The sequence below is a fragment of the Ahaetulla prasina genome, chromosome 1, assembly GCF_028640845.1.
Source record: "Ahaetulla prasina isolate Xishuangbanna chromosome 1, ASM2864084v1, whole genome shotgun sequence".
NCBI classification, from domain to species: Eukaryota; Metazoa; Chordata; class Lepidosauria; order Squamata; family Colubridae; genus Ahaetulla; species Ahaetulla prasina.
In genome coordinates, this window is record NC_080539.1 from 176,990,790 (window position 1) to 177,018,494 (window position 27,705).

Consider the following 27,705-nt stretch of genomic DNA (forward strand, 5'->3'; position numbering starts at 1 on the left):
CAAAACTTTTTCTCAGGGAATTCCTTGATTGGATTCTGGGAAGTCCCATAAATAACAGGAAAAGCAATCTGAAAATCACAGCAAAAGGTGCAGACACGACAATTCAAATGACTATTCCAGATGTACCTGATTTAAATTATATCAAAATGACTTAAATTATATTAATAAAAACCTTTGCTAATATATATATCAGTTAAATCACAGAACCAAATCTTAGGCAGTTCTATAATTTTTTAATGTAGAGAATGAGGGGGGTGGAATCAATGATTATGAAGTGTTATGAAAATAATAATCACAGCTGCCTAAAGCACAAAGAATATTGGTGGCAAACGTGAAACAAAATTAGGTCTATCGTCAGCTATATGACATGAACACCCCAATTTTACATAGCACAACTGTATTTTTATTTTTATTTGTTTTTATCCTTCCTTTATTATTATTTTTACAGACAACTTAACACTCTCTCCTCCCCATTTTTCGCCCACAACAATAACACTATGAGATGGTTGGGCAGAGAAGGAGTAACTAATTTGGCTTTCATGCCTAAGGCAGGACTAGAACTCACATATCATTAATAATAAAGGTAAAGGTTCTCCTCACACATATGTGCTAGTCATTCCTGACTCTAGGAGGTGGTGCTCATCTCCGTTTCAAGTCAAAGAGCCAGCGCTGTCCGAAGACATCTCTGTGGTCATGTGGCCGGCATGACTGAACGCCAAAGGTGCACGGAACGCTGTTACCTTCCCACCAAAGGTGGTCTCAATTTTTCTATTTGCATTTTTAACGTGCTTTCGAACTGCTAGGTTGGCAGAAGCTGGGACCAGTAACGGGAGCTCACCCAGTTACACGGCACTAATAATTCCCTCAACACTGTCAAACTATTCACTAAGTCTGCATTACTATTAATCATCTTATCGTTTCTATCAACCACTTCCTCCCAATTATGACTGCATGACTGTAACTTTGTTGCTTGTATCCTTACTATTTATATTAATTGTTTTCTAGTATGATTTGATTGCTTATTTGTACCCTATGACTATCATTAAGTGTTGTACCTGATGATTCTTGACGAATGTATCTTGTCTTTTTATTTACACTGAGAGCATATGCACCAAAGAAAAATTCCTTGTGTGTCCAATCACACTTGGCCAATAAAGAATTCTATTCTATTCTATTCTATTCTATTCTATTCTATTCTATTCTATTCTATTCTATTCTATTCTATTCTATTCTATTCTATTCTAGGCAGACAACTTGTACTTACAGGCAACTGCTCTTAAGTTTGCATCTTCCAGCAGTCAGCATTATACAAACGGAACCAGCATCATTATTCTAACACTGAACTAAAGGGTAAAATGCCCCTCCCTACATGTGCTGACCCAGAACGCTCATCATTCATGGGGTGATTCCTTGGGTGGGGACACTGTCCTAAAGGAAAGAAAACCACTCACAACTGAGATTATGTTATACAAGCTTCTACCTATGTCCTTTTGCATCCTGAGAACACTAATTTCCATATACATGCCTTTTCCTTGATAGACAGCAATCCCTGTGGGTTATTAAAAGCTTAGAATTAATATCCTGTCGTTTCTAGATCCATTAATTTTGAAATTAAGTTAGCCTAGCACACACTTTCAGTTACAATAGGTTATGAATGATTACAAATTACTATTGATTACTGCTAGATAATTATTCAGTACTTTTAGACATACCAAGTGTTGGTTTTGTTCTTGAATCAACAGCAAGATTAACTAAGTGACAAAGGGTTACCCAAGCTAATGCTAATAGATTTTGTGACTGAACAAATCCCATAATCCTCCTCCTCTTATTCTCTGCCTCTACTTTTTATATCCCAGATTGGTTTCTTGATGACGTACTTTAGCAAAGTATGAAAATAACGTAATTACTACAAGCCACGATAGAAACTCATTAACAAGCAGAAACAAATATTTAAAATCAAGGAGGATAGACAATTATCGAAGAGTTGTGGGAAAATGTTTCGCAGTATTTACCCTAGCGCACAGTCAAGCTAAATTAGAGCTTCTATTGTACAGTACACATATAGCAGCTGCGCACTCTCCATAATTTAGTGTTGTATATGGACTGCGATTCTTTGGAGAACCACTAGATGTCAACAGAGATACAGAATGGACATTGGTCCTACCTGAATGTCCTTTCTCTGTTGGCGGGACCAGCAGCCAGGCATGGGAGTGACTCTGTATCCAATGGGATCGAGTCTGCTAGTTGAAAAGCACCTCCTCCTCCTGGTGCCTTCCAGCTTTCGGACGAGGATGATGCGGCAGACCGACGCACTGAGCTGTAAAACAGGAACTGCAAGAATATGTTATTATGCCTCCCCGGCATATGACCATGAGAGCCCGAATGACCTCCATAGAAGACAGGAACCGGGCGTTCAGGAGGGCTGGCTGCTGGTCCCGCCAACAGAGAAAGGACATTCAGGTAGGACCAATGTCCATTCTCCAGCAGGGCGGGACCAGCAGCCAGGCATGGGACATACCAAAGCAAGTCCTATCGGGAGGGATCCGCCCGGTCCGGGTTAGAACCCCCTTCTAGGACCCTTTGGAGAACCCTGCGGCCGAACGCCGCATCAGCAGATGCATAGGAATCGATCTTGTAATGGCGTATGAATGGATTCGGAGAAGACCATGTGGCTGCTTTGCAGATTTCTTCTAATGGAGCCTGGGTGGCCCACGCAGCTGAAGTAGCCGTGCTTCTAGTTGAATGCGCAGTGATGCGACTTGGAATAGGAATTCCCTGAATCTGATATGCTCTGGCAATGCATGCCTTAAGCCATCTACCGATGGTAGGCGAAGATACCTTAAGGCCGATAGTGGTTGGTTGAAAGGACACAAAGAGAGCCTCCGTCCTCCTGAGAGAGGCGGTACGCTTGATATAAATACGGAGGGCTCTCCGGACATCTAGGGTATGCCAGGACCTTTCCAGCCGGTGTACCGGATCTGGAGAAAAGTCGGGAAGAATGAGCTCTTGTAATCTATGGAACAGTGAGTTAACTTTAGGCAGGAAGGTAGGATCTAGCCGGAGGACCACCCTATCTGAGTGAAACACGCAGAGATCCGCCCTGGTGGAAAGGGCAGCAAGTTCAGAAATTCTGCGAGCTGAAGTGATGGCTACTAGAAAGGCCACCTTGTATGTCAAATATTGCAGGCCACACTCCCTCAAAGGTTCGAAGGGGCCCTTGGTGAGGGATGTTAGAACCTTCATGAGGTCCCAAGATGGGTACCTGTGGACTACTGGAGGACAAAGGTTGGTTGCTCCCCTCAGAAATTGACGGATGAGGGGCCGGTGGGCTAGGGAGCGTTTAGCACCGCAAGTTAAAATAGAAGAGAGAGCAGCTACCTGTCGTCGAAGCGTGTTCGCTGCCAGACCTTGTTCCAATCCGTGTTGAAGGAAGATCAGGATAGTGACCGTAGAAGCGGTGGTAGGGTCTATGTTCTTGCTTGAACACCAGGTGTAGAAGGTGCGCCACGTCGAGCCGTAGATGCGAATGGTGGAACTACGACGAGACGCCTGGATGGTGTTGGCGACGTTGGCAGGTACATGTCTCTTCCTCAGGAGGCTCCGCTCAAGCGCCAGGCGGTCAGCTTGAACCACTGAGGGTCCGGATGAGTCAGCTGCCCTTGGCTGAGCGAGATCTTGGTCTGAGGAAGTTTCCACGGGGGAGCCACTGAGAGAGCCACCAGGTCCGCAAACCACGGGCGCCGAGGCCAGTGTGGAGCCAGCAAGATGAGTTCCGCCTGTTCCCTCAGCATCTTCCTGATAACCTTGGGTATTGTTGGAATGGGAGGGAAGGCATAAAGGAGGCCGGGGGGCCAAGGGCTGCGCAGGGCGTCTATGCCCTCCGCCCCCTGGACTGGGTACCTGGAGAAGAACCGATCCAGTTGACGATTGTCTCGAGTGGCAAAGAGGTCTACCAGCGGGTTCCCGAAGCGGAGCGTGATCTCGAGGAACATCTCCGGATTCATCCGCCACTCCCCCTGGTCGACTGAGACTCGGCTGAGCCAGTCGGCCTGTGTGTTTGCCACCCCTGATATATGAGAGGCCCGTATGGACCTCAGGTGAGCCTCCGCCCAGAGACCCAGTTGCACTGCCTCTTGCAAGAGAGGCTGAGAGTGGGTTCCCCCTAGGCGGTTCACATGAGCCTTTGCGGCCACATTGTCCGTTAAAATTAGAATGTCTTGATTGAGAACAATGTCCTGGAATGATAGTAAGGCCAGATGAATGGCCCTGAGTTCTAACCAGTTTATGTTGTGGGTCAGGTCCCCTGGGGACCACTGACCCTGAGCCATGTTTGGTCCCAGATGGGCGCCCCAGCCATGAAGACTGGCATCTGTTGTCAAGATTAGGCGTTGGGGTTCCCTGAACTCTCTGCCCTTTGACAGGGCTGGGGAGATCCACCATAGAAGGGAGTGCCTGACTTGTTCTGGAAGTTGGACAAGTATTGGTGACGTAGCTGTGTGTGCCTTTTGAAAGGGGAGTAGAAACCACTGCAGTGTCCTGCAGTGGAGACGAGCCCAAGGTACAATGCCGATGCAGGAGACCAGTTTCCCCAAGAGTTGGGAAAGGGTCTTTAAAGGAATAAGACGTCTCTTGGTAACCCCCCTGACTAGGTTCTGTAAATTGGTGAGGCGCTCCTGTGACAGATAGACCTGGCCCTCGATCGTGTCTATGATGGCCCCTAAGTGTTGGATTCGATTCGTAGGATGTAAGTGACTTTTGGCCTTGTTGATCGAGAAGCCGTGGGCTTTTAGAACCTGAATGGTTGTGGACAAATCCGCTGCCGCCAGGGTCTCTGTCCGAGATTGGATAAGGAGATCGTCCAGATAAGCTTGGATTCTGATTGGAATAGCCCGGAGATGAGCTGTGAGGGCGGCCATTAGTTTTGAGAAGACCCTGGGGGCCGAGGAGAGCCCGAATGGAAGGGCACAATATTGGTAATGGAGACCCCCGTGGCAGAAGCGGAGGAATCGTCTGTGAGCCGGAAGGATAGGGACGTGTAAGTATGCTTCCGTCAGGTCTACTGACGTGAGGAAGTCCCCCTCCCTGATGCTCTCCAAGATGGACTGGAGTGACTGCATCTTGAACCGCCTGTAGACTATGTGGCGGTTCAGAGCCTTCAGGTCGAGGATTGCTCTCCATCCCCCCGAGGGCTTTGGGACTATGAACAGTCGGGAGTAAAACCCCTGACCGTGCTGGTCTCGTGGCACCGTTTGGATGGCCTGAATTGAGAGAAGATGTTTTATGGCCGATGCCACGAGCAGCCGTTTCGTCGGGTCGCAAGATAACGGGCACCTGACGAAATGACCCGGAGGGGTGGAGAGGAATTCCAGGGAGAGACCGGACCTGATTGTCTCCCTGACCCAGGAGTCCATGGTGGACTCCTCCCATTGGCTGGCGAAGAGCGCCAGTCTGCCCCCAATGGGAGGGACGGGCAAGCAGTCAACGTGAGCGTCTGAATGGACAACCTCTCCCCCCCCCGAAAGGGCTGCTTGAAGGAACCCCTCTGACCTTGACCTCCCTGTCTATCCTGCCTATCCTGTCTACCCTGTCTGGGGGAGAAGGGTCTTTGGGTTCTGGAGTTTCCAAAGTTAGAATCAGCCGCCCTGAAGGGACGAAAATATGGGGTTGGCCTGGAGTCTGAACGGCGGGACATGCTTGGAAGGATCTTGCGCTTGTCCTTGGTCTCTATAAGTAAAGGATCCAAGGCTGCTCCAAAGAGTGAGGTCCCCGAATAAGGGGCTGAGGCCAACCTCCATTTGTTTTTGGCGTCGGCTTGCCAACGCCTAAGCCAGAGAAGGCGGCGTGAGGATACTGTGGAACCAATCGATTTGGCAGCAAATCGAGAAGCATTTAGGGTGGCATCGGCTGAGTATTCGATGGCAGCTATAATCTTGTTTAGGTCCTGATGTGACCGGGAGTCAGTGACTGGTAAACGGTCACGCAACTGTTTTAACCATAAAAGGGCAGCCCGATTAAAGAAAGAGGCCGAGGAAGAGGCCCTAACGGCCCAGGCTGCCGCCTGATGACTTTTAATCAGGGTTTGTTCGGCACTTTTATCTTCCGGGCGAAGGGTTTCCTCTGGAGGTCCTGTGACCACAGATGGTCCTGCTAATGCAACTACTGGGGCATCAACTGTGGGGATTTGCAGTAATTTAAGGAAGTTAGGTTCCAAATTATACAAGCGACGGTCCAAGGCATTAGGATTAGGACCAGTTATAGGAGAGTTCCATTGCCTATCAACTACTTCCACAAAGAGTTTAGGGGCAGGCACCTCTTCTGACTCGACCACCGGAACTGAAAACAAGTCCATGGGTGGATCAGTGGTCTCCGAGGTGGGAATTGGGGCTGGTCGGGCCACTCCCAGTCGGGTAGTGACCTTGGCCTTGTGTAACAAAGACCGAAATAGTTGTGGGTTGAAGAGACCCACAAAGGAGGGTTGGTCTGGGACCAAATCCTCATCCTCAGAGAGGTTCTCATCCCTAAGGTCCCCTTCATCCCCCAGTGAGGCCCGAGATGGAGAATGAGCCTGGAAATCTTCAGCTTGAGGTGTGGAGTAGTCCTGCACCAAATCGTGACTAGTTTGGGATGCTACATATTCTGAAACCCATGAATGGGTTCTTGCCTGCCTGGAAGCAGTAATACCCCTCTGAACAGCAGCTGCAATCATTTCTGCCATAACTGCAGGGTCATTAGCCACTGGGGCAACTGCCTGGTGACTCACAGGCCCCATTGGAATAGTGGCACTAGAAGGAACCTCTGCTGACTCAAGTACTGGCGGGGCTGCAGGTAAAACCTCCATTTCAGATACAGAAATAGGACAGAATAAATCAGAATTGGGCAGAGGTTGGGATGAGTCTACAGATATATCAGGAGATAAAGTTAATGGAGCCCCAGGAGACTGCACAGGAGGCTGAACTGGTAAGGAGGTGGATTGCTGTTCCTGTATAGTATCAGCAGATTCCCTCACTGCCCTAGCAATGGCCCTATCCATAGCCTTCTGGCGTTGTAGGGCCTTCTTTTCAGAAGTCTTAGAAATAGCCTTTTGGGGCTTGGAAATGGGGGATTGAAGTGTCTCTGACCTTGTGGGTGCATGAGAGCTCGAAGCACTAGGCCCTGGGATTGGACTGGTCTGATGTTGCTTCCTTTTACTAGGCCGGACTGGAGGAACGGCGGCCATCTTGAAAGGCCTAACCGATAGTTAGGCCTCAAACCCCACGTGGACAAGGCCTGGATGCGAAGCCTATGAGCCTCTAGAGGCCCAAGCCAAGGCCTATTACAAAAATGACCTAGGACAAATTATAAATTAAATTACCATTTAAATAAAAATACAGTGGGGAAATTTTTCCATTCTCTAGGGCCTACTAGGTATTTTGCCACGTGGCTAGTAAAAACCGGAGGTGGCTAAGAGGGTAATCATACTCACAGACTGAAGGCCTCAGTGGGTAGCCGGAGAGCCAGTCGAAGATCGATGCAGAGGCTCTGCTGAGTCACCGAGCGATCGGGAATGAAGCCCGGGAGCGCCCACGAAGATCCGGTGACTGGAAAATAGGCCCATCAATGGCCTGATTAAAGACGCCCCAGAGCTCAGGCAGGGGCAGGCTGGCCGGCCTAGACCCTTTTCTGGGTAGGCCAGGGCGATCGGGAAGCACCCGGGAGCGCCCAAACGTAACTTTAATTAAAGCCGCCACGCGGCTGTGTGTTAAATTCGGCAGCCGCCGAATTTGCCAGCCACGGGGAGGCGTAATTGAGTCCTATCAGCCTCCCCGTTCTTCCAGCAGCTTCTTATGCTGTCCCCAGCGGTATCGGGCTGAATCGCCCTTCTCGCTGGGGAGGGGGAGAGCTCACCTACAATGGGAGCCTCAACCCCGATGCCAGCAGCTGGGAAGGAATAATTAGGGCTGAATCGCCCTCCTAATTACTAAAGAAATGCTTACTTTCCGATGAACTCAAAGGGAAGCAGCTCCGAAGTGCATCTGTTCCCAATCAGATCGAGTCTGAAAGCTGGAAGGCACCAGGAGGAGGAAGTGCTTTTCAACTAGCAGACTCGATCCCATTGGATACAGACCGAGTCACTCCCATGCCTGGCTGCTGGTCCCGCCCTGCTGGAGAAAATCCCAGTCTGCCACCAGGTTGGGGCTGATATATGCAGCCCCAGTACTCTATTGTATAGCAGCCCTATATTTAATATTGTATTTAATGTACAAGGATGTTACAGCCATAGCAGCAGCAGCTGCATAGTACAAGTTTCTTTACTTTTTCAATCTATGTATATTATGCAAACCAAACCCATTTGGCTATGGTTCAGTATATGGGGCAAATTCAGAAGATAGGTTAGTGTAGTGCCTGATAAGAGTATATTGTGAGAGCTCAACCAACATGATACAAACATGATACAACATGATACCACATTCCTAACAGGTCTGAAAGGGGCATGCATAAGGGCACCAGCATGCCTATCATCCCTGTCCTAATGTTCCCTTTAATTGTATTCACTTTATGTATTTAATTCATAAGGTAAAGGTAAAGGTTCCCCACACATATGTGCTAGTCGTTGCCGACTCTAGGGGGCGGTGCTCATCTCCGTTTCAAAGCCGAAGAGCCAGCGCTGTCCGAAGATGTCTCCATGGTCATGTGGCCGGCGTGATTCAACGCCAAAGGCGCACGGAACGCTGTTACCTTCCCATCAAAGGTGGTCCCTATTTTTTCTACTTACATTTTTACGTGCTTTCGAAACTGCTAGGTTGGCAGAAGCTGGGATAAGTAACGGGAGCTCACCCTGTTACACGGCAGCACTAAGGATTCGAACCGCTCAGCTGCTGACCTTTCGATCGACAAGCTCAACGTCCTAGCCCCTGAGCCACCGCATCCCTAGATTCAATTCATACTTATATATATTATCTAATATGTATGCGACAAAATAAATAAGTAAATAAATAAATAAATAATAAAATAAAATAAATAAATAAAATAAAGTGGTAAGCCCCAACCTCTCTCAACTGCATCTGTGTTGAAAGGAAATAGTCAATCTTACCTGAGCAATACTTCAATATCTGTGTACCATTAGATACTGAAGTCTGAGTTGTGCTTTATTCTGTTCCCTGTGCTGCCTGGAAAACTGACAGAAAAACTGACCTCTGTTCTTACATATAATACTAGGCAGAATGGGTTTGTAGTATTAGAGTAGGAACTATCTTGACTACTACTGGTTTAAGACTATCTTGCCGTTACATTTTATTTTTTAAAAATGTTGTTAAATGTAAATAGCATAATTATGATTTGAGGGGAAAAAATGTTTGAATTAAGTTTGTTTTTCTCTTTTCTCCTTGTCCTTTTTTCCTTATGTCTTTTAGATTCTAAGCTTAAGAGGATAGATGTGTAAGATTACTGATTCTTTTTCTTTGAAGAGCTACCGTAGTAAAAAAAAAATGGTTTCAGGTAAGTATAAACATAAGTGTTACCTTAATTAAGCTGAAGAGCAAATATTCTCTAAGCAAGATAGTCAGGGTCTAATAGATTATTCAAGTGATACTATCATCTCACTGCCTCAAAAACCTCATCAGGAATAAAGCAACTTAAAACTTTAAAAAGTTAAAGATTTATGGGTCACTTCTAGATAAGATGGGCAGCCCATAAATCAATCAATCAATCAAATCAATAAAGGAGAATATTTATAACTCAGGATTGAAATGATCTTCGGTTAGTTTGGTTTTTTTCTAGCAGACATTTCATTACCCAAACTAGGTAACATCATCAGTGCTCAGAGTATTGATAATGCTACCTAGTTTGGGTAATGAAACAACTTTCAAAGAAACAACCAACTTCAGAGAGCACCAAAGAACCCCCCCAAACAAATTCCGCAGTCTTCTTTCAGAAGGATCAGCATGTCTTCTAAAACAAAAAGCAGCATGATACAGACAGAAGTGTTTGGTGTATTCTCTCTATGCTCAGATATAGAAGAATCTCATGCACATTGGAAAAGATAATTAAGGATTTAAATTGATTAGTTAAGCCAGGCCAAATTCCTAAGTAGCCGAGAGCTGCCAAAATAAAAACCTGGATAGAACAACCAACCCCTCAGGTTGTAAGATACATAGATCTTTCTGCTATCACTAAAAATCAAATTTCCAGTGTTTTAAGTCAACTTGATACTTAGTCAGTATCCTCTTCAGGAGGATTCACCACTAGTGAATTGAGAAATCTATTGTATCATGGAACTGAGCGGAATAATCATATACCTATCCAATCAGACAATGCTCTCAGTTGATTCTATAGGACTTTTTTCCAGGTATGTACAGAATTGCAGCTCTATTTATGGAGTACAGTTTTATGTATCTTAATTCAGTATTAAACTCCATGATGTCCAACAAAGCTCAATCCCTAGAAAATATGTTCAAGACTAATGCATAAAACAGAAAATTACATCATTATAGTATACGTTGTTTTTAACATCTAATAATAGATAGAAATTATGCAGAAATTATTATAGCTAAATTATAAGTTACAGATAGCACAGCTAAGATGCTGAAAATTAGTTCAGCAACATCTAGAAAGCTAGAGATTCCCAATTCTTTGTTGTGAAGTGATAAAATTTAAAGTTACCAGATATTTCACAAGGAAAAAATTATGGCATTTTCATCACCATAATCTAAGGATTTAGTTGAAATCAGGAAAAAAAATCCAGTTTTAAAACTTTAGAGATCAATCGGTCAAGAGTTCATTAGCCTACCTGCATATTGATATTTGATAGAAAAAAATAATCCAAACATATAAATAAAATAATTTCCTCTCTGTTTGGCTTTTATTTTCAAGAATATCTTTCTTGCTTGTTCTCTTTTGTATTATATAGAAATATTGTTGGATTTCTTAAGACATTAAAAATGGCACAGTTTAACAATATATAGATAGAAAAGATAGATGGTATAAATCCTGGTAAAAATCCCACACAGAATCTAATAGAGAACATGACATTTAAATGGACTCAAAAGAAATTACTGGGAAGTAGTACTGGAAACTGTTACCTGAAAAGTAATCAGTCTTTCCCAACCTAGTCCCCTAAGGTCAATTGAGGGCATGATATTACTTTGGAATAAGAGTAGATCAGGGTATTCAAAGTTAAGCTTCTTCCAGTAGCACAATTCTGTGTAGCTGTATTTAATGAATCTTCTAGGCCTAACTATGATGGCAAAACAATCTTGCAGAAACTCAGGGGATGTCAATTATTTTCATAGATGGACTTTTGGGGGACAACCAACCAACAATAACCAGCAGACAGACATAAAAGCATACCTAGCCAAGGAAAGTAGAATGTGAAAAATTCTGGAGAATCTACATAGAGAAGTGGGATTCTATTGTATGATCTTCATTTATTTATTTCAAAGTGAAAATTCGCATATTTAAAACTGTGATTAGTGTTTCACGCAGCTTCAGGAATTCTGACTTGTAAACCGGTTTGCAGACTGGCCTGTTCATCATGTTGCCGGACCTGATAGTAGCTTGAGTCCAAATTCAGTCAGAATGTTATTTTATTTATCAAATTTATATGCCACTCATCTTGTGATATGGTTTTTACCCTGATGTGCAGTATTTGTTTAAAGAAGTATGCAATGGATAAATTACCCAAGAATATGCAGATGTTTGCAAATTATTATATTAATTCAGAAGTAATATGCTAGGTGGCTGGATGGAATCACTGAAGCAGTCGGCATGAGCTTAAATGGACTCCAGACGATGGTAGAGGATATGAAGGCCTGGAGGAACGTCGTCCATGGGGTCGGACACGACTTCGCAACTAACAACAACAATATGCTATTTTAACAATAGTGTATATTCTTTGTCTAAATAAATAGATTTACTATTTAGGTTTAAAATTTAAGTATATCAAATATTGTGGCTTTAACATGTTTTTCCAGTCCTAGCCAGAATTTGTCAGGAGTGGCTCCTCTTTCCCACCACCTTCAATGAAAACAATCAGCTCTATTTTAAAGAATAAAACATGTCATATTATGCTTCTGTTTAAGATTATTTGGGAATTAGTTTCACATCTAATTGGCCTGTCCTAAATAAATGTGCCTAAGGTAGTCTTATGGCATAACTGTCAAATATATATATTTTTTAGAAATAAATCCTACATCCATTAGTGAATGATTTACAGTGTGTTTCACAACACATTTTAACAACAACAAAAGAAGTTTCACTGATATTAAGCAAAATTAACTCCCTAGTAAATGGGTGAAGACCCTGTGGCTTTAGTTACTTTGTGGTACTTCCTTTGGCTGCAGTGAATCCTGAAGGAATCTTTTGGAACCATTTCCCACCTCTTAAAAGACAAGGAAGCAACTGTTCCCCACTTTCTCAAGCAATTTTTCATCAGCTATAGCTATTTTGTGCCAAAGTGTGCCACAAAGTCCTGCTACTACTTGTAGAGGACCATGCAATTAGACTGGGGGTGATGCGTTTCCAGTATTTCTTAAACTTTAAACCATTTAGGTCAATCCCTTCTGCAACACACTATAACCCAACATAGAGAGCGTGCACACAACTAATGACTCTTTCTGGGGTCAATAATGTTTATTCTACAGATTTCTAGACGTAAGAGACAAATTAATGCCTCCACTTCAGGGGCAGGTTTCAAAACCCATTGTTACTGGTTCGTTCGTGGGCCTGTGTGTGCACAGAAGTGTCCAGGTGGGTGGGTGGAGCCTCCCACCACCGCCACCGGTTCACCCAATCCGGGGCGAATCGGTAGCAACCCACTACGGCTCCACTTCATTTACTGTTATAGACATGAACTCAAAGATCAGATAGGATGAGTTGATGCACAATAAAGCTACTGTATATAATCTTAAATAAGAAGAGTCTCGCTCTGATTGATGGAAACAGACCTTCTTTATGATTCAAGCATAAATTATTTTGTTCTTTTTTTTGCCTTTAAAAAAAGTTATACTACAAAAGTCTCCATAATAAATGTCTTTAAAAGTCCCTATAATACAAATTCTAAAAATAATGCAAATACACCTTTTTCTTCACACTGTAACACTCAAATAAACCCTTTGTTGTTCACTGTGAATATGGTCCCACGTGTGTAAATTGCACTGATTACTAAAGAATGGGGGGGGAACACTGCGTTCATTCACTCATTCTGTAGTATAATTATAATGATAACACAGTCATGCCCTTCAATAAAGACTACTATTTGTGAACATTCAATATTCCTATATTAGGAAAATTAGATTAAATTATAAATTGGGCCATTTATAAGGGCTAAATTTTTGTCCTAGGATGAGCTGAGAATTTTATCCCCTCCCTCAACCAGGACAGCAGCCACCAAGGGCATTGGTTTGCAAAAACGCATGGTATTCTCAAACTCAAACAGTGCTTTCTTATAATGTTTACTTAGAAATCAATTTCATTGCCCAGAAGGGGGCTTACTCCTGGATAATGAGTATAATAGGACTGCAGTGTATGCATATCCCAATCAAATTAGAAATCCTTATTAACTGAGGGAAGGAGTGAATTCTGAGTACCATTTACAGCAAAATTACAACATACTGAAAGCAATTTCTGGTGAAAACACGACAATAATCTTTTGTGACATTGTGAGGGCACCACAAAAATATCCCCAATCACCTTAAGATAAACAGTAGGTATTTCCAAAATGATGTTACTATAACATTGTATATTGAGAATGCTTATACTTTGCCCCTCTAAAGCTTCAATAATATCGTTTGATTTTTCTGTTAATACATTAACACAATGAGTACCAATAAATAAACTAGAGGAAAGCTCTTAAAAGATTGTATTAATATTACATTGTGCAAAACAAGTAATGACCTACATTCTATACACATACCCTGACTAAAATATGCAAGCTAAATTCAGAAGCCATTACTCAGTTTCTACTTTTTCCTTGGCAATTCAAGTGGCCACAATCCTGTAATTAGGCATACCGTCTTTCCTTGATTCTGTAGTATAATTATAATGATAACACAGTCATGCCCTTCAATAAAGACTACTATTTGTGAACATTCAATATTCCTATATTAGGAAAATTAGATTAAATTATAAATTGGGCCATTTATAAGGGCTAAATTTTTGTCCTAGGATGAGCTGAGAATTTTATCCCCTCCCTCAACCAGGACAGCAGCCACCAAGGGCATTGGTTTGCAAAAACGCATGGTATTCTCAAACTCAAACAGTGCTTTCTTATAATGTTTACTTAGAAATCAATTTCATTGCCCAGAAGGGGGCTTACTCCTGGATAATGAGTATAATAGGACTGCAGTGTATGCATATCCCAATCAAATTAGAAATCCTTATTAACTGAGGGAAGGAGTGAATTCTGAGTACCATTTACAGCAAAATTACAACATACTGAAAGCAATTTCTGGTGAAAACACGACAATAATCTTTTGTGACATTGTGAGGGCACCACAAAAATATCCCCAATCACCTTAAGATAAACAGTAGGTATTTCCAAAATGATGTTACTATAACATTGTATATTGAGAATGCTTATACTTTGCCCCTCTAAAGCTTCAATAATATCGTTTGATTTTTCTGTTAATACATTAACACAATGAGTACCAATAAATAAACTAGAGGAAAGCTCTTAAAAGATTGTATTAATATTACATTGTGCAAAACAAGTAATGACCTACATTCTATACACATACCCTGACTAAAATATGCAAGCTAAATTCAGAAGCCATTACTCAGTTTCTACTTTTTCCTTGGCAATTCAAGTGGCCACAATCCTGTAATTAGGCATACCGTCTTTCCTTGATTCTGTGGGATGAAGGAGGTAAGCATGTGCTAGACCACTGCCACAGTGTCCAGCTAACACTGCACTGTTAACATCTGTGGAACCTTTGTTATTGGTTTGAATAAAATCAACACTAGGCGTTGAATAATGGCTTCCATATTTGGCCTGATTTTGTGATTGGTATTACACTTACATTAATCCCCTCAAGTGCAGGAGAACTTTTTTATGATGATGACGATTTGCAAAAAGAAAAGTCACTGTTGTAATAGATTTAGCAGTTGATTTCCAAACCTGCCCTCTTATTGGGAAGATGAATAGCTTATACAGTTTAGACAATGAAGTAACTCTTTCAAGATCCATTATAATGTGATTATCCAGCAGGGGTAGGCTTTTTAGTTCCATAAAAGAAGGACGGCTCAGTATCTATTTATCATTAAGTGCTTTCTTCATCCAAATAAACAATAGCTCAATTCATCAAATGTCTTTTGCTGCTGAGAAGACAATAATGATCCCTGTCTGGTAGCTGGCTGTCCCAAACGAAATTCTCATTGCTTCTTCAGACAGAGGCTAACAGAACCCGAGCCAATTTGGAATCTAAAATTTTGGTTATCTTTTTTTTTCTTTTTTAATAATAATTTGAAAAACCTAGGTCAACCAAGTTTAGTAATCTGGAGGTCTCCATTTATCTTTATTGTATCAATAGCTGATAACTTCTCAATGCGATGATAAAAATCAAAAAGCTGGTGTCCATCCACGAATATTCTAAAACGAGGGTGTTCACACAATATTTCAACCTGTAAGAAATAAAGTATGGATGAGGACCACAATTTTAATTGGAAGGAACATTTTAAGAACTCACAAGTAGTGTTGATATAAGAAGTGCTATCTATCTTACATAGCTTTGACCACCTATGTGGTTTAGACTAATCACTGAGAGATGGCCTCTTTTGCAATCCAAGTAGACAGACACAGTGATCCATGAAAAGCTATTTGCAGCTGAGAAAAGAAAACCTGCTCACAGAATCTTTGATTGACGTCACTAAAGCCCCCAAGTCAAATTTAGTTTCATATTTATATTCAGAGAATATAGTTTCCCAGTTATTAACTCAAGTAGTAATTAACTAAAGCAAATGGAAAAATAAAGTGACAGAACATAATCAAAGTACTGATGTGTTAAAAATTGCATCATTGGGTGCATGGTGTAGATGAGAATGAAAAGGCAATAGGGTACAATAACAATGCAGATCATGCAATATAAATACAACTGACTAGCTGAGGTATCTTCTTCAGCATGTTAATTATGAACCTCATAGATAATATTCTGGCCTTTTTTTCTAATGCAAGTATAAGTGTGCAAAGGTCTAATACTTAATGCCTCCCCTAACTAGATGGGGAAAGTGTCAGCTTTGGAAGCCATGCTAGGCCAAAGGCTTCCACATGCTGCCACTTTCTCCTGTGTGGGAAAGTAGGAGAAGCGGGTGGTGGTACAAGGGGCTATTAGACATAACAACATTCTTCCTGCCGAGGTCAGGCTGAGCTCATATCCGGAGAAGGAGTGGCCGGAGGGCTGTCTCGATATGGGATGGTTGAAGATTGGAGCATGTGATCGGCAGAGGAGTCATGAGGGTGGGGATTTTGGAGTTTGTATTACTGAGGGAGAAACCCGGATCCCCAGATTCGGATTTCAACCAACTGTGCCAGTTTACCTATGCTAGTAAAAGAACTTTGAAAGATGGTTGCTTCGGAGTCTTTTCTGCAGGAGGGGTTTTCTGGAACGCTGACAAAATGCATATCCATAACTTTTGCAAAATTCTTTCATCAGCAACACTATATATATTTTCAGAACACTTAAAGGAAATATGTGGTGTGAATATAAATCTTTCTCCGATTTAGTATTCACAAGACAGGATCTAATAGTTAATTGATGCAAATAAAGGGCTGCATCCAACCTCATGCAAGTCAACTTCCACAGGTGTGGTTAGAGTTTCCCATGGTCTCCTTAAACAGAGTTAATTTGTGTAGATCTTGTAATTTGTGCTGAAAGGTGCAGAGGAAAAAAGGAAAGCCTTATTTGCCGATAGTATCTATTTGCTACCAGTTGAACACAGTTGAAGATTTGTTAAATTAATATCCTGCATTCTTCCAGGGACTCAAAGCAGTATATCTAATTTAGGATTTTCACCCGGTTTCACCTCACAATATCACCACTGCTACGCTAAAAGAGAATACCCAGCACCTGATCATCCATCAAGTTTTCATGTCTAATTTAGATTTGTTCTCACCAAGCCTAGTTCAAAGCCTTAAGCGCTCTGTTGTACTAACTTTATTTACTCTTTAACATACTAATCACAAAGGCTTTTATTTGCACAACCCAATGAAGCAGTAACTACAATTCTAAACAGTTTCATGCCAGCTACCTCAAATTCAAACCTATGTATATGAGTACTTTGTAACTACAGAAGCAAATCTTAATGTCCTTTGTGAGATCTTATGGTGTGTAAACATCAAAATTAAAAAAAATTAAAATAAAATAATGGACCGAAATCTTGAATGATAAGGTGGAGATTTCATTCCTTCCAAAAATAGTGGCTGCTGCCAGGACAGGAATAGAACATTTTATTTTGCCTCTATTTAATAAAAATTAAGCATATTGATATGGCTACATTATAGTTACTATATGTGGTTAATAATCTCGCCTTATTGTAACATTAACTAATACAATTTGTAATATGTTTTTGTATTTCTTGGGACTCTGCACAACCCTGAAGATTTAGGACATTCACTTCTGTATCACTGAATAAAAAGAAAGAGAGCACTCAATGATGATGGGCATAATCAATCAAAATCAAGAACTTTTAAACTGTGATCACGTTGAATGGAAGACATTAGCAAATTTTCATTTAGAGTCTTTAAAAAACTTTTTTTAAAAAAGATCTCCAAATACCCATAGATAATATTCTGGTCTCATCTTCATTATTCATCTAGTTACTTGAAAACAAATATTTGCCATACAAAAGAAAAAAAAATCCTCAATTGCATCTAACTCGTAAATTTCTTCTGAATGCCCACAAAATTTAGAAGCTGGAACAGTGTTAAAGATGATTCCCCAAATTTTTTTATTGACAAATGAGTTTTTCTTCTCTGATGACAATGAACGTCTCTAGGATTCCAAATGAAGTACAATTGAGCAGACCATCAATGATTTAATATGCTGGAATAGACTACCAATAATTATATTGTTGGGGATTATAGCAACTATCATCCAATAGATCTGGAAGATGCCCTATATTATACCCTTTAATTGGGGAAGCCCACTGAAGAGTATATTCACCTGCTAAAAACACCATCACTGATCATTGCTGGGAACGTTTTGATTCACAGAATACTATGCCAAACACATACAAGGAATTTCTACAACTACAAGACAACAAAATCCAGTTCTCAAACCCAAATTATATTTTGCTTAAATCAGTGGTTCTTATGGTGTGGCCTGGGGTCCCTAAGACCCCTTCAGCGTGTTCACAAAGTTAAATAATATTTTTAAATTACTCAGTTTTCCAATATTGTAAACATCCAAAAGATATTATGCGTGTAAACCGAAGTTCTCTGTGATTCTCAATCATTTTTAAGAATTAAAGGAGTCCTGAGACCAAAATGTTTGAGAACCATCGGCTTTGTTTATAAAAAATGTGCTCTCTACGGGGTTACCCTTGTTTAACAGCTTATTATAACAAGATTATTCAGTGGCCCATGTAATATGGTACACTGGGCACTTTTCAAATAGCTACATTGTTTACTCCCAACAAAGGAAATTGAAAAGGCTAGTTTTAAGCTACAATTCTTTATGACTAGGGTAACAAAGGAATTGCATTCTTAGATGGCGACCCTGGATGGTCACTGCATTCAGCATCAAAGACTCTGTGGCAGGGTCTTCTGCCAACTGATAAAGTGATTAATAAAATGAATAAATGGACATATTTTTTTTAAAAAAACAACCCACTAATTGCACTTTAGGGATTTGCTCCCAAAAGTCTTGCTTGTCCACTTGAGCTAATTCTTTGCCTTGTTGGATTTGGTAGTTATTGGCAATGTTTCAGATTTACGCTTGCTGATTGTGATTGGATTTCTTGATTCTATTTGTTTGGGCTCCTTGTCATTCCAGCTCCTTTGAGAGCATACTAAAGGGTAACCAATGCTAAATGATGCCCTCCTTTGCTCTTGACTCCTTAAACAATATATTGTGTTCATGTCCTAAAACCAGTGTTAGAAAGCAAATGCAATGTGGCTCTTAGAATAACAGTGACATTACTGGAGAAATCCACACCATCATTGGAAACTAATGCAGGACTTGTTTGGTTCTGATAGCTATTCGGAGCTAATTTTAAATCTGTGCATACCACTTACCCTGTATTTTAAACTAGTTTTCCTTCCTCACATCTTTTAAAAAGTATAAAACAGCAATAAACAATATTGAAAACTATCATTACAATGTTGGTTTCTCTCAAGTTTCCACTGAGTACTTACTAAAAACAAAGCAATGCATTTTATATATAAATAGATCTAAATGACCACCACCATAGACAAGGAATCACATAATCCCAAAATGCACTATTCACAAAGGAATTAAAGCCCACTTTGTAAAGTATAAACTTTTAATAGCATGGGTTTCTATTTTTCAGTGTTGTTCCTTATATGGCACTGTTTCTCATCATTATCCTACAGAGCAGAGTCCCCCAGGGGAGTACTGTAAAATAAATATATGAGATACATAAGAAAACTTTAAAAAGTTGTTTAAAAAACACCATTATTTTTTCTCTTCTCATTCCAGCCCAATAAGTCATCTAGGAATGAATGTCCTTCCAGTCAGCTGAGAGGAGAGATCAGTATGCGATCACCAGAATTGAGATATAAGGTCAATGCTGTTGAATAACTATGTGAAGTTTCTGAAGAGGTTAGAACAGAGTGAGGCATCATCAATACATAGATGATATCCAGTTAAATATTCCATCACAACAAGCCCAGTACTTAGAGGCTGTCAGCATTTGGATGAGAAAATCATTGAACCTCAGTAAGACAGAGTGAATATGGATCAAAAATCTGTCTGAGATTGGATGTAGTCTATCTTTGGCCCTGGGTGGGATTGTGCTTACACCCTGGAGATCCTTTTATACTAGCAGTCCATGTTTGAACAACAGGTAGATACCATGACAAAGTTGGGCTTTTGTGACCTTCTGACAAGTAAAGTCAATGGGGAAACCAGATTCACTTAACAACTATGTTCTTAACTTAACAACTGCAGTAATTCACTTAACAATTATGGCAAGAAAGGTCATAAAATGGGGGAAAACTCACTTAACTGTCTCATTTAGAAATTTTGGGGTCAGTGGTGGTCGTAAGGTGAGGCCTACCTAAGAGCCTCGGTGGCGTAGTGGTTAGAGTGCAGTACTGCAGGCTACTTCTGCTGGTTGCCAGCTGCCAGCAATTTGGCAGTTCAAATCCCACCAGGCTCAAGGTTGACTCAGCCTCCCATCCTTCCAAGGTGGGTAAAATGAGGGCCCAAATTGTTGAGGGCAATATGCTCACTCTGTAAAACCGCTTAGAGAGGGCTGTAAAACACTGTAAAGCAGTATATAAGTCTTATTGCTAGTGCTATTGCTACCTGTTTGGGAATTTTACTGGATGCCATTTAGCTTCTGAATGCAATTTAACATGCTGGTGATCACTTTAAAACTCTACACAGCTCACAGTTGAATCTGCCTGTCTACTAACGTCTAGAGGTGATTTGCTTATGGTCCAACCACGAAGGAAACATATAGTCGAATCTTCCCAGCGATAGCCTTGTATGGCATATGGTTTTTAGTGGCCGGCTATGGCTGCTGTTGTATTGCTGAGAATCAGCAAATGAGAAAAGAAAAAGGGAGAAGCTCAATTCTTAAAGGGTAGCTTTGATGTCACAAGGGCTGTTGAGCTGGCCTGTGAGGAGATGCAGAGACTGCAGTTCCATTGTCCCAGCCTGGTATACAGTGTTGGGGACTAGAGTCCTAGAGGGACATCCACCTCCTCAGTTGCTGGGGGACATTCAGTTTTGTTCTGACCCAAAATTGGAGAAAGAGAGAAGAAAGGGAGAAAAAAAAGATGCAAAATAGGAGTGGCTGGAGAGAAAAGGTGAAGAGTGAAGTTACATAAACACATAGAACAGTTCTCAATCTATGGCCAGTGAGAGAGAAGAGAAATCTATGGCTTCTTTGGAGGAAGGGAAGGGAAGCCCCAGGGAAATGACACCTTCAACCAAGAAGCAGGGAACCAGCTACTGTTGGAAAAAAATCTGATTTCTGGGGAAGGACTGGGCAGAACACCCTGAAGGTGCTTCTTCCCCCAAGAGGGGAGAAGGTGATCAGCCAGATGGATGCAGAAGGATTCAAACACAATCTTTTTTTTCACTTTCTTTAATAAGCCCAGAAATGGGAGGGAGGGAGATAGAATGAAGAGGGAGGAAGTAAAGCAGTTAGCAGAATTAGAGAATAATCTCTGGGAGACAGATTAGGATTTGACAACCAGCAAAAGCCAAAGCCAGGATTGTTTTGTATGTACCTGTATGTACCTGTTATAAATATATTGCCACTGTCTTTTTTTTCCTGTCAATTGCCATCCTTGCAAACCTAAATACACCTCCAGTTTAAAAGAATCCAGTCCCACTATGACACCTTCTTTTGGAAAACTCTACCTCCTGATATCTGAACCACACAGTCCTTATTTTGGAATAGCTGTGAAAATACGACAGGAGGGCTTTGGGGGATGAATAAGACCTTTAAATCACGGATGTCAAACTCGTGGCATCACATGACGTTTTCCCCATTTGCGGAACTGGGATGGGCATGGCCTGTGCGTGATGCATCCGGCCCGCTGGCTGCCAGTTTGATACCCCTGTTTTAAATGATGGCCCATCAGATCGTTTGCAAATTATTATGGACTGAATAGTTTAACCCTCCCCAACCCTAACCTGTAAGTCATTCAGGGTCTTCAAAAATAAATTAAGATGAGTGAAAAAATTAAGTAAATAAGTAAAGTAGGTAAGTAAGTAATCAAACTGCATGTTTCCTTAAATTAAGTTTTAATTTAAGATCCCTATAAAGGGGCAGTTTATTTTATGAAAATCACAAATGCAAACATTTTCAGGGACGAAAAAAACAGAAGGACCATTGCAGGTGGTCTTGATTGTTTCCCAACATTCTCCTGGACCACCTGAATGTAATATTTTGAAGTGTCATGTGAGGAATCCAATGCTTTTCCTCCTAGTGTTGCACAGGTATCTTCAATGAATGTATATGGAATCAAAAGAGGAGAGGAATCTAGTAACTCCATGACCTCACACAATCATGAATATAGGACTTTTTTTCTGCTATTTATTAAAGCTATTTATTATTTCCATTTTTCAGGCTTCTGTGTGAGCCTGAAAAAAAGTAGCTGCTTTAATGAGTCAAATTATTCTCACAATGCAACTTTAATGCTGCTCTTGTATCAAAAGCATCCTTTTTCTAAGAATCATGGAAGGCATGAATGAATAATGGAGAATGTTTTTTAAAGGACAGACAACTCTAAAAACTATCTTTCCATTTGATTCTAATGCTATGACAGTATAGTTTGTTTTTTTGATTATCTCTACGTCAAGAGCCTAAGAGTGCTTTTCATTTGAATGTGTATCTGATTATATTATAGGTAGTCCTCAACTTACAACAATTAATTTAGTAACCATTCAAAGTTACAACAGCACTGAAAAAAGTGACTTATGACCATTTTTCACACTTACAATCTTTTTAACAGCCCTAGGATCATATGATCCAAATTCAGATGCTTTTGCAACTGGTTCATACTTACGACTGTTGCTGTGTCCCAAAGTCATGTGATCCCCTTTTGCAACCTTTTGATAAGCAAAATCAATGGGGAAGCCAGATTTACTTAACAACCGTGGTACTAACTTATCAACTGCAGTGATTCACTTAAGAACTGTAGGCAAGATATGTTGTAAAATGGGGCAAAACTCACTTAACAAATGCCTCACTTAATATTTTGGGCTCAATTGTAGTCTTAAATCGAGGACTACTGTATTACATCCCTTTTCTCTTATTATAATGAGATGATGTAAAAGAACAGAATAAAACCAAAATACATTAAGCGTGTTTTAAAATAACACTATTGCTTATAATTGTTATGGATATAAGAAGCTAAACTCACTCCAGGAGAATGAATAGCAATATATGAAAAGCATGTCAACCGAGAATAGGGAGACATATCCAAAAAAACAAAAAGCCATGGAGATAATACCAACGTGTATAGAAATCATACGGCAACCACTTCAAATAATGGCATGTTGCAGAGTGTTTTTAATTTATGTTTATAATAACCATGCCAATAAAGTTTCCTGTGGTTCTAAATATTGCCATCTTTTATTTGTTGTCATATTCCTCTATCTGGATTGAACAAATTGCCATCAGAATGAATGTATTCTTGGTCTTTGCTTAATATTACATTCCTACAGATAAAATCTATACACAGTGTTACTTAGAGGGCAAAAATTAGCACTGAAACACACCCAGAACAAAACCATCAAAGTTACATCTGTGTCAACAGTGTCAGTGGTTAGTCAATAAACTTCTCAGTACTCACCCTGAAGGGCTGGTCAGGGATAAATGGGAAATATGGAAGAGATGACTGTTCTTCTCCCCATTCTCCAGATATGCAGGAATTCCTGAGGAACTGTTTATCTGAAAATAAGGCTTTCAGTTCGATTGCTATATCCGCAGGAGGGTCTTCTGAATCTCCACATGTAAGACTGATATCAAAACTGTAAAAAGCAAGAATATCTCCTCACTCACTCAAAAGAAGCAATGAAATCCAAGATGCAGCCTATGTATAAACAAATGCCTTTCTAGCTAGCATTGCCAACAATAATTATAGTTGGTGTTGTTTATGTTTCAAGTACACCACTTGTATCTTCTGTACTGCCATTTCTCAATATACTTAGCTCCTTCACCCCTAACCAAGGAGATACTCCCTACTCAGAGACCATGTGTGAAGCATCCCTCTTTGTGCCCGTTTATAAGAAGTCTTCCCTTAAAAATAAATATTACATCTATATCTGCCTCCTCCCTATAGGTCAAATGAGAAACTAACGTTCTATATTTACAACTACCAGATAAAAATAACTGTCCTCGGGAATGATGGATGTTGGGCAGATACATTCTTCTTGTGGGAACACAGTTTTTTCTCGTGGTTCTTGGACAGAGAAGGAATGCATGGACAGGGATGGAAAAGCCTTGCCAGGAGAAGAAAACAGGCTGGGCCTGTGTCTTGTTACCTCTCTGGGTTGAGATCCACGATGCCCATTACCACGACTTTCTTGCCTGGCCTCATTCCTCCTTTGATGTGCCCACAGAAAGGGACAATCTGGAAAAGGATTGCAGGGAGTCAAAATGAGTAGCCTCTGATTACAGAGTGGAAGGAGAAGGGGGGCCAGATCAGGCCCAATTATAATAAAGAGAGGGAGAGAGGGAAAGCAAATCCTTTACCAGTCGTGGAAAATACACTTCAGCTTGAACTGGGGATCCCAAGGAGTTGTTTAAAAGTCTGTCCTCTATTTTCTAAAAGCAAAAACAAAACGACACATTCAGACACAGAAGGGACCCTTTGTGTTCAGCCCAGGGAAGGATGGAAAGGGGAAGAAAGGGGGGGGGGGGCGAGCCGGCGGCTGAGCAACAGAGCGCCAATTTCATTTCAAGTCTTGAAGAGAGAATCCATCTTTTTCCTCCAGCCCTTTCGCAAAACAAAGGGTGTTGCCTCCCAATTCCCCAGCAAAGTCTTCCAGGTACAATTCATGTCTGACTGCTCAGATCCATGCACCCCTCCCCCGCTCCCCAGCTAGGCATCTCACACACCTGATCATCCAGGTACAAAAACGCCAAATAGACTTATCTCCCCCCCCCCCCATCACCACCAACACACAAAACATACCGGCAGGGAGAAGGAATAAGAAATCCAGCCCTCCCCACCGCCTTTCATTCCCCGAGGCGTTTTTCTTGACGCCGCTGCAAACAGGTCCCCCTCCTTCTCTCGAGATCCCAATCCGCAGCTCCCCCTCTTCCAGCTCGAACCCGTCGCTAGGCGGGATCGCGGCGAGAGGCCACAAGAACCAGGAGCCACCGACCCACCTGAAACGCCCGGGCTCTCACCTTGCCGCCCGGGAGCCGCGAAGAATTTAGGAAAGGGCCACTTACCACCGCGTCCCTCTCTGCCACCGACCCCGCCATCTTGTTGAGACGGTGCAGCGAGCTAAGCCTGGATCGGCTGGAGGAGGAAGAGGGGGAGCTGCAGGAGGGCAGAACCCGGCTTAGACGTGCCTGCCGAGCGCTGGCCAAGGCGCATCCGGAGCTGAACTGGCAGGGAAGCCGAGAGACGGAGGGAGGGAGGGAGCCAGAGGGGGAGGGACGGGGGCGGGAGCTAATCTCGCCTGTCCCGAGCCCGGGAACCAGGAGGCATTCTCCGTAAATCCCTCAGCCGGCCACGCCGCGCGGAGTTGGCGATGCAGCAGCAGCAGCAGAAGCGGTGCAGTGGAAGAGGAAGGCGCAGAGCACTTCACCCTGGCACTTTAGAGAGCCCCGGCCCGGATTTCAGGAAGCTCAGCGCAGGGCATAAGGCTGAAAGGAGCCGGGCGGGGTCGGCAGTAGCTCAGGCTGTTGCAGCTTCTTCCGTTTCGTACTTTGCCTCCGAGCTGTTTTGCTGCGGGAGAGCAGGAAGAGAAGGGAAAGCCGCCGGTTGTGGAAAGGGGCACAATGCAGCCCGGCCGGCCTCGGGAGGTGGCGGCGGTTCTAAATAGACCGGGTTAAGGAAGGGGAGCCGGCTTGGCTGGGAGGTGGAACGGGCGGGGCGCAGTTTGGGCTCCGCCGTTGGTAGAACGGGGTGGGCCTGCCTGCAAGACGCACTGGGGTGATCGCTGTGAAATGCCTAAGTCAATCTACCTCCCCTCCCCGTACAGTTTCCATTTGATTTACCGCCCTATTCAAATACTGGAGTGCTTTGGAATTTATGTTAAAAAAACAACAACACCACACGAATAGCCAGTACAGGTGTGTAATAATACTACAATACACTATAATAAAGAATACTAATTAGAAGTAGAAGGTAATCGTTGCTTTTATTTTTGATTGCTTTTTTGTATATGTTTTATTTGCAGTTTTCTTTTAACAACGTATTTTGTGGACAGTGCAATAATTGGATCAATACATTTTTTACAGTGCTGACAATAATAATTACATATACCATAGTTTTTATCTTCTAATTTCTAACCTTAATATGCTCATATATTCTTTTATATATCAATATATATAATACTATTTTCCCAATTTGTACTCCCCGCCCCTCATTGGGGTTTTATTTTTCTTTGTTGATAATGCAGTCATTAGCCATTTAATGACTTCGTCTCATTAAAAAAAAGTACCCCTTGATAGCATTATCCAGAGTAGCTTCTTACGGATTTTTTTTTTGATTTTTTTTTTGCTAAAATCACCTCTTTTTCCCTTCAGATGTTTAAATCCTTTACAACTCCTTTTGGTTAACTTTCATTCAAGAAGACAGAACAAACTTTCTGTCGCCTTTGGCAAACATTTGGAAACTACCATAAAAATAATGATACTGCCACCCGGTGCTGACTGGGGCCTGTACTCAAAGCAGGTTATTCTTGCATTAGTGTATGCCTTGGTTGTGCAATTTAAAGGGCTCCATCATTTTGTATAGCTCAGCAACAGGATATTTAAAGGGCCTTTAACCTCACTGTCTAGTAAGACCTTTGGGAAAAACTACATGGGGAGGCAACTTGGTGACCACAGGTACCTGCCAACCTCCCTGCCCACTTGAATTTATTTTTTAAAAAATGAAATGAGAAACTGGAATGTTCCAGTGTGCCAGGCTGTGGTATTAACTTTATTTAGTGAGGCCCACACAGACTAAACAGGCAAAATTAAAGATGGTAGTAGTTGTAGCCCAGTGCTTTGGAAGTGTGCCTGTTTGTCTAGCAGAAAGTCACAAATAAATTGGGGTAGAAAGACAACCTTCTGGGACGCTAGAAGGGATGATAGATCAATCATTATAGCAAGATGCAGATGATTAAAACCATTTTAAATTATCAATGAACCTCACAACATTGGCTCATAGAAAACGGATAGTTGGCCATGCTTATTGTACTAGATATTTTGGGGAGAACATCTGGGATTTGTTTCCAATGTTTCAGGTGTGGCCATTGGCCTCAAAAGGCTGCTAATCCCTCCCAACTACTATGTCTGAGAAGGTCGCCTATGCCAAAGGGCCTGTTCTGTGTCTTATTGAGAATTTTAAAATATTTTAATCTGAGACGTTTATACAGCTACTATTAATTTCTAAGAAATCATCTACATTATAAGGATCAACAAAAAAAGTCCCACTTGGGTATCTTCAATACTGTGTAGTTTTAGAGGTCTTCTGAGTTGAAAAATGGTGTGGAGATTCTGACTTAAATGAGCATTGTTCCAATACAACTTGCAACAACTGTACAACTATTGCTATGAACATACATTAAGAAAGAAAAAGAAAACATCTATTCTAAGATCAATAGATGAAGATTTGAATCAATAAACCTTGATTTAGATTTTAAGTAACTAGTGCAACTTTGTTTTGCATTTCTTGAAAATTTTGAAAAGCAGGAACTGGGTATGTCTAGTCCCCTGATGGTGAACCTATGGCACACGTGCCAGAGATTGCACGCAGTGCCCTCTACGATGGCACACGAACCATTGCCCCAGTTCATTCCTGCTGCACATGTGTGCCTGCCTCCCACTGACCAGCTGGTCTTCAGGTCACCACGTGTGAGGGCAGGGTGT

At 41.7% G+C, this 27,705-nt stretch overlaps 1 protein-coding gene across 1 annotated transcript; it reads right to left on the reverse strand.

Annotated features, from left to right (window-relative positions):
• Positions 1 to 14,629: 14,629 nt before the first annotated feature.
• Positions 14,630 to 25,886, reverse strand: LGALSL (galectin like). Its single transcript, XM_058182599.1, has 5 exons — positions 25,072 to 25,886; positions 24,367 to 24,438; positions 24,156 to 24,244; positions 23,465 to 23,642; positions 14,630 to 15,594 (listed from the first exon to the last, which is right to left on the reverse strand). Exons 1-5 carry the CDS (start codon positions 25,102 to 25,104, stop codon positions 15,451 to 15,453), a joined length of 516 nt encoding a protein of 171 aa, XP_058038582.1. The 5' UTR covers positions 25,105 to 25,886; the 3' UTR covers positions 14,630 to 15,450.
• Between the last annotated feature and the right edge of the window lie 1,819 nt (positions 25,887 to 27,705).

Bases quoted from the DNA above. Each gene is read 5' to 3' on its own strand.
- LGALSL (XM_058182599.1), bottom strand. From the start codon at position 25,104: ATGGCGGGGTCGGTGGCAGAGAGGGACGCGGTG. The intron at 24,439-25,071 runs GTAAGTGGCCCT...TTTTGCTTTTAG, and splicing joins TGGCAGAGAGGGACGCGGTG to AAAATAGAGGACAGACTTTT. The intron at 24,245-24,366 runs GTAAAGGATTTG...ATCCTTTTCCAG, and splicing joins AAGTGTATTTTCCACGACTG to ATTGTCCCTTTCTGTGGGCA.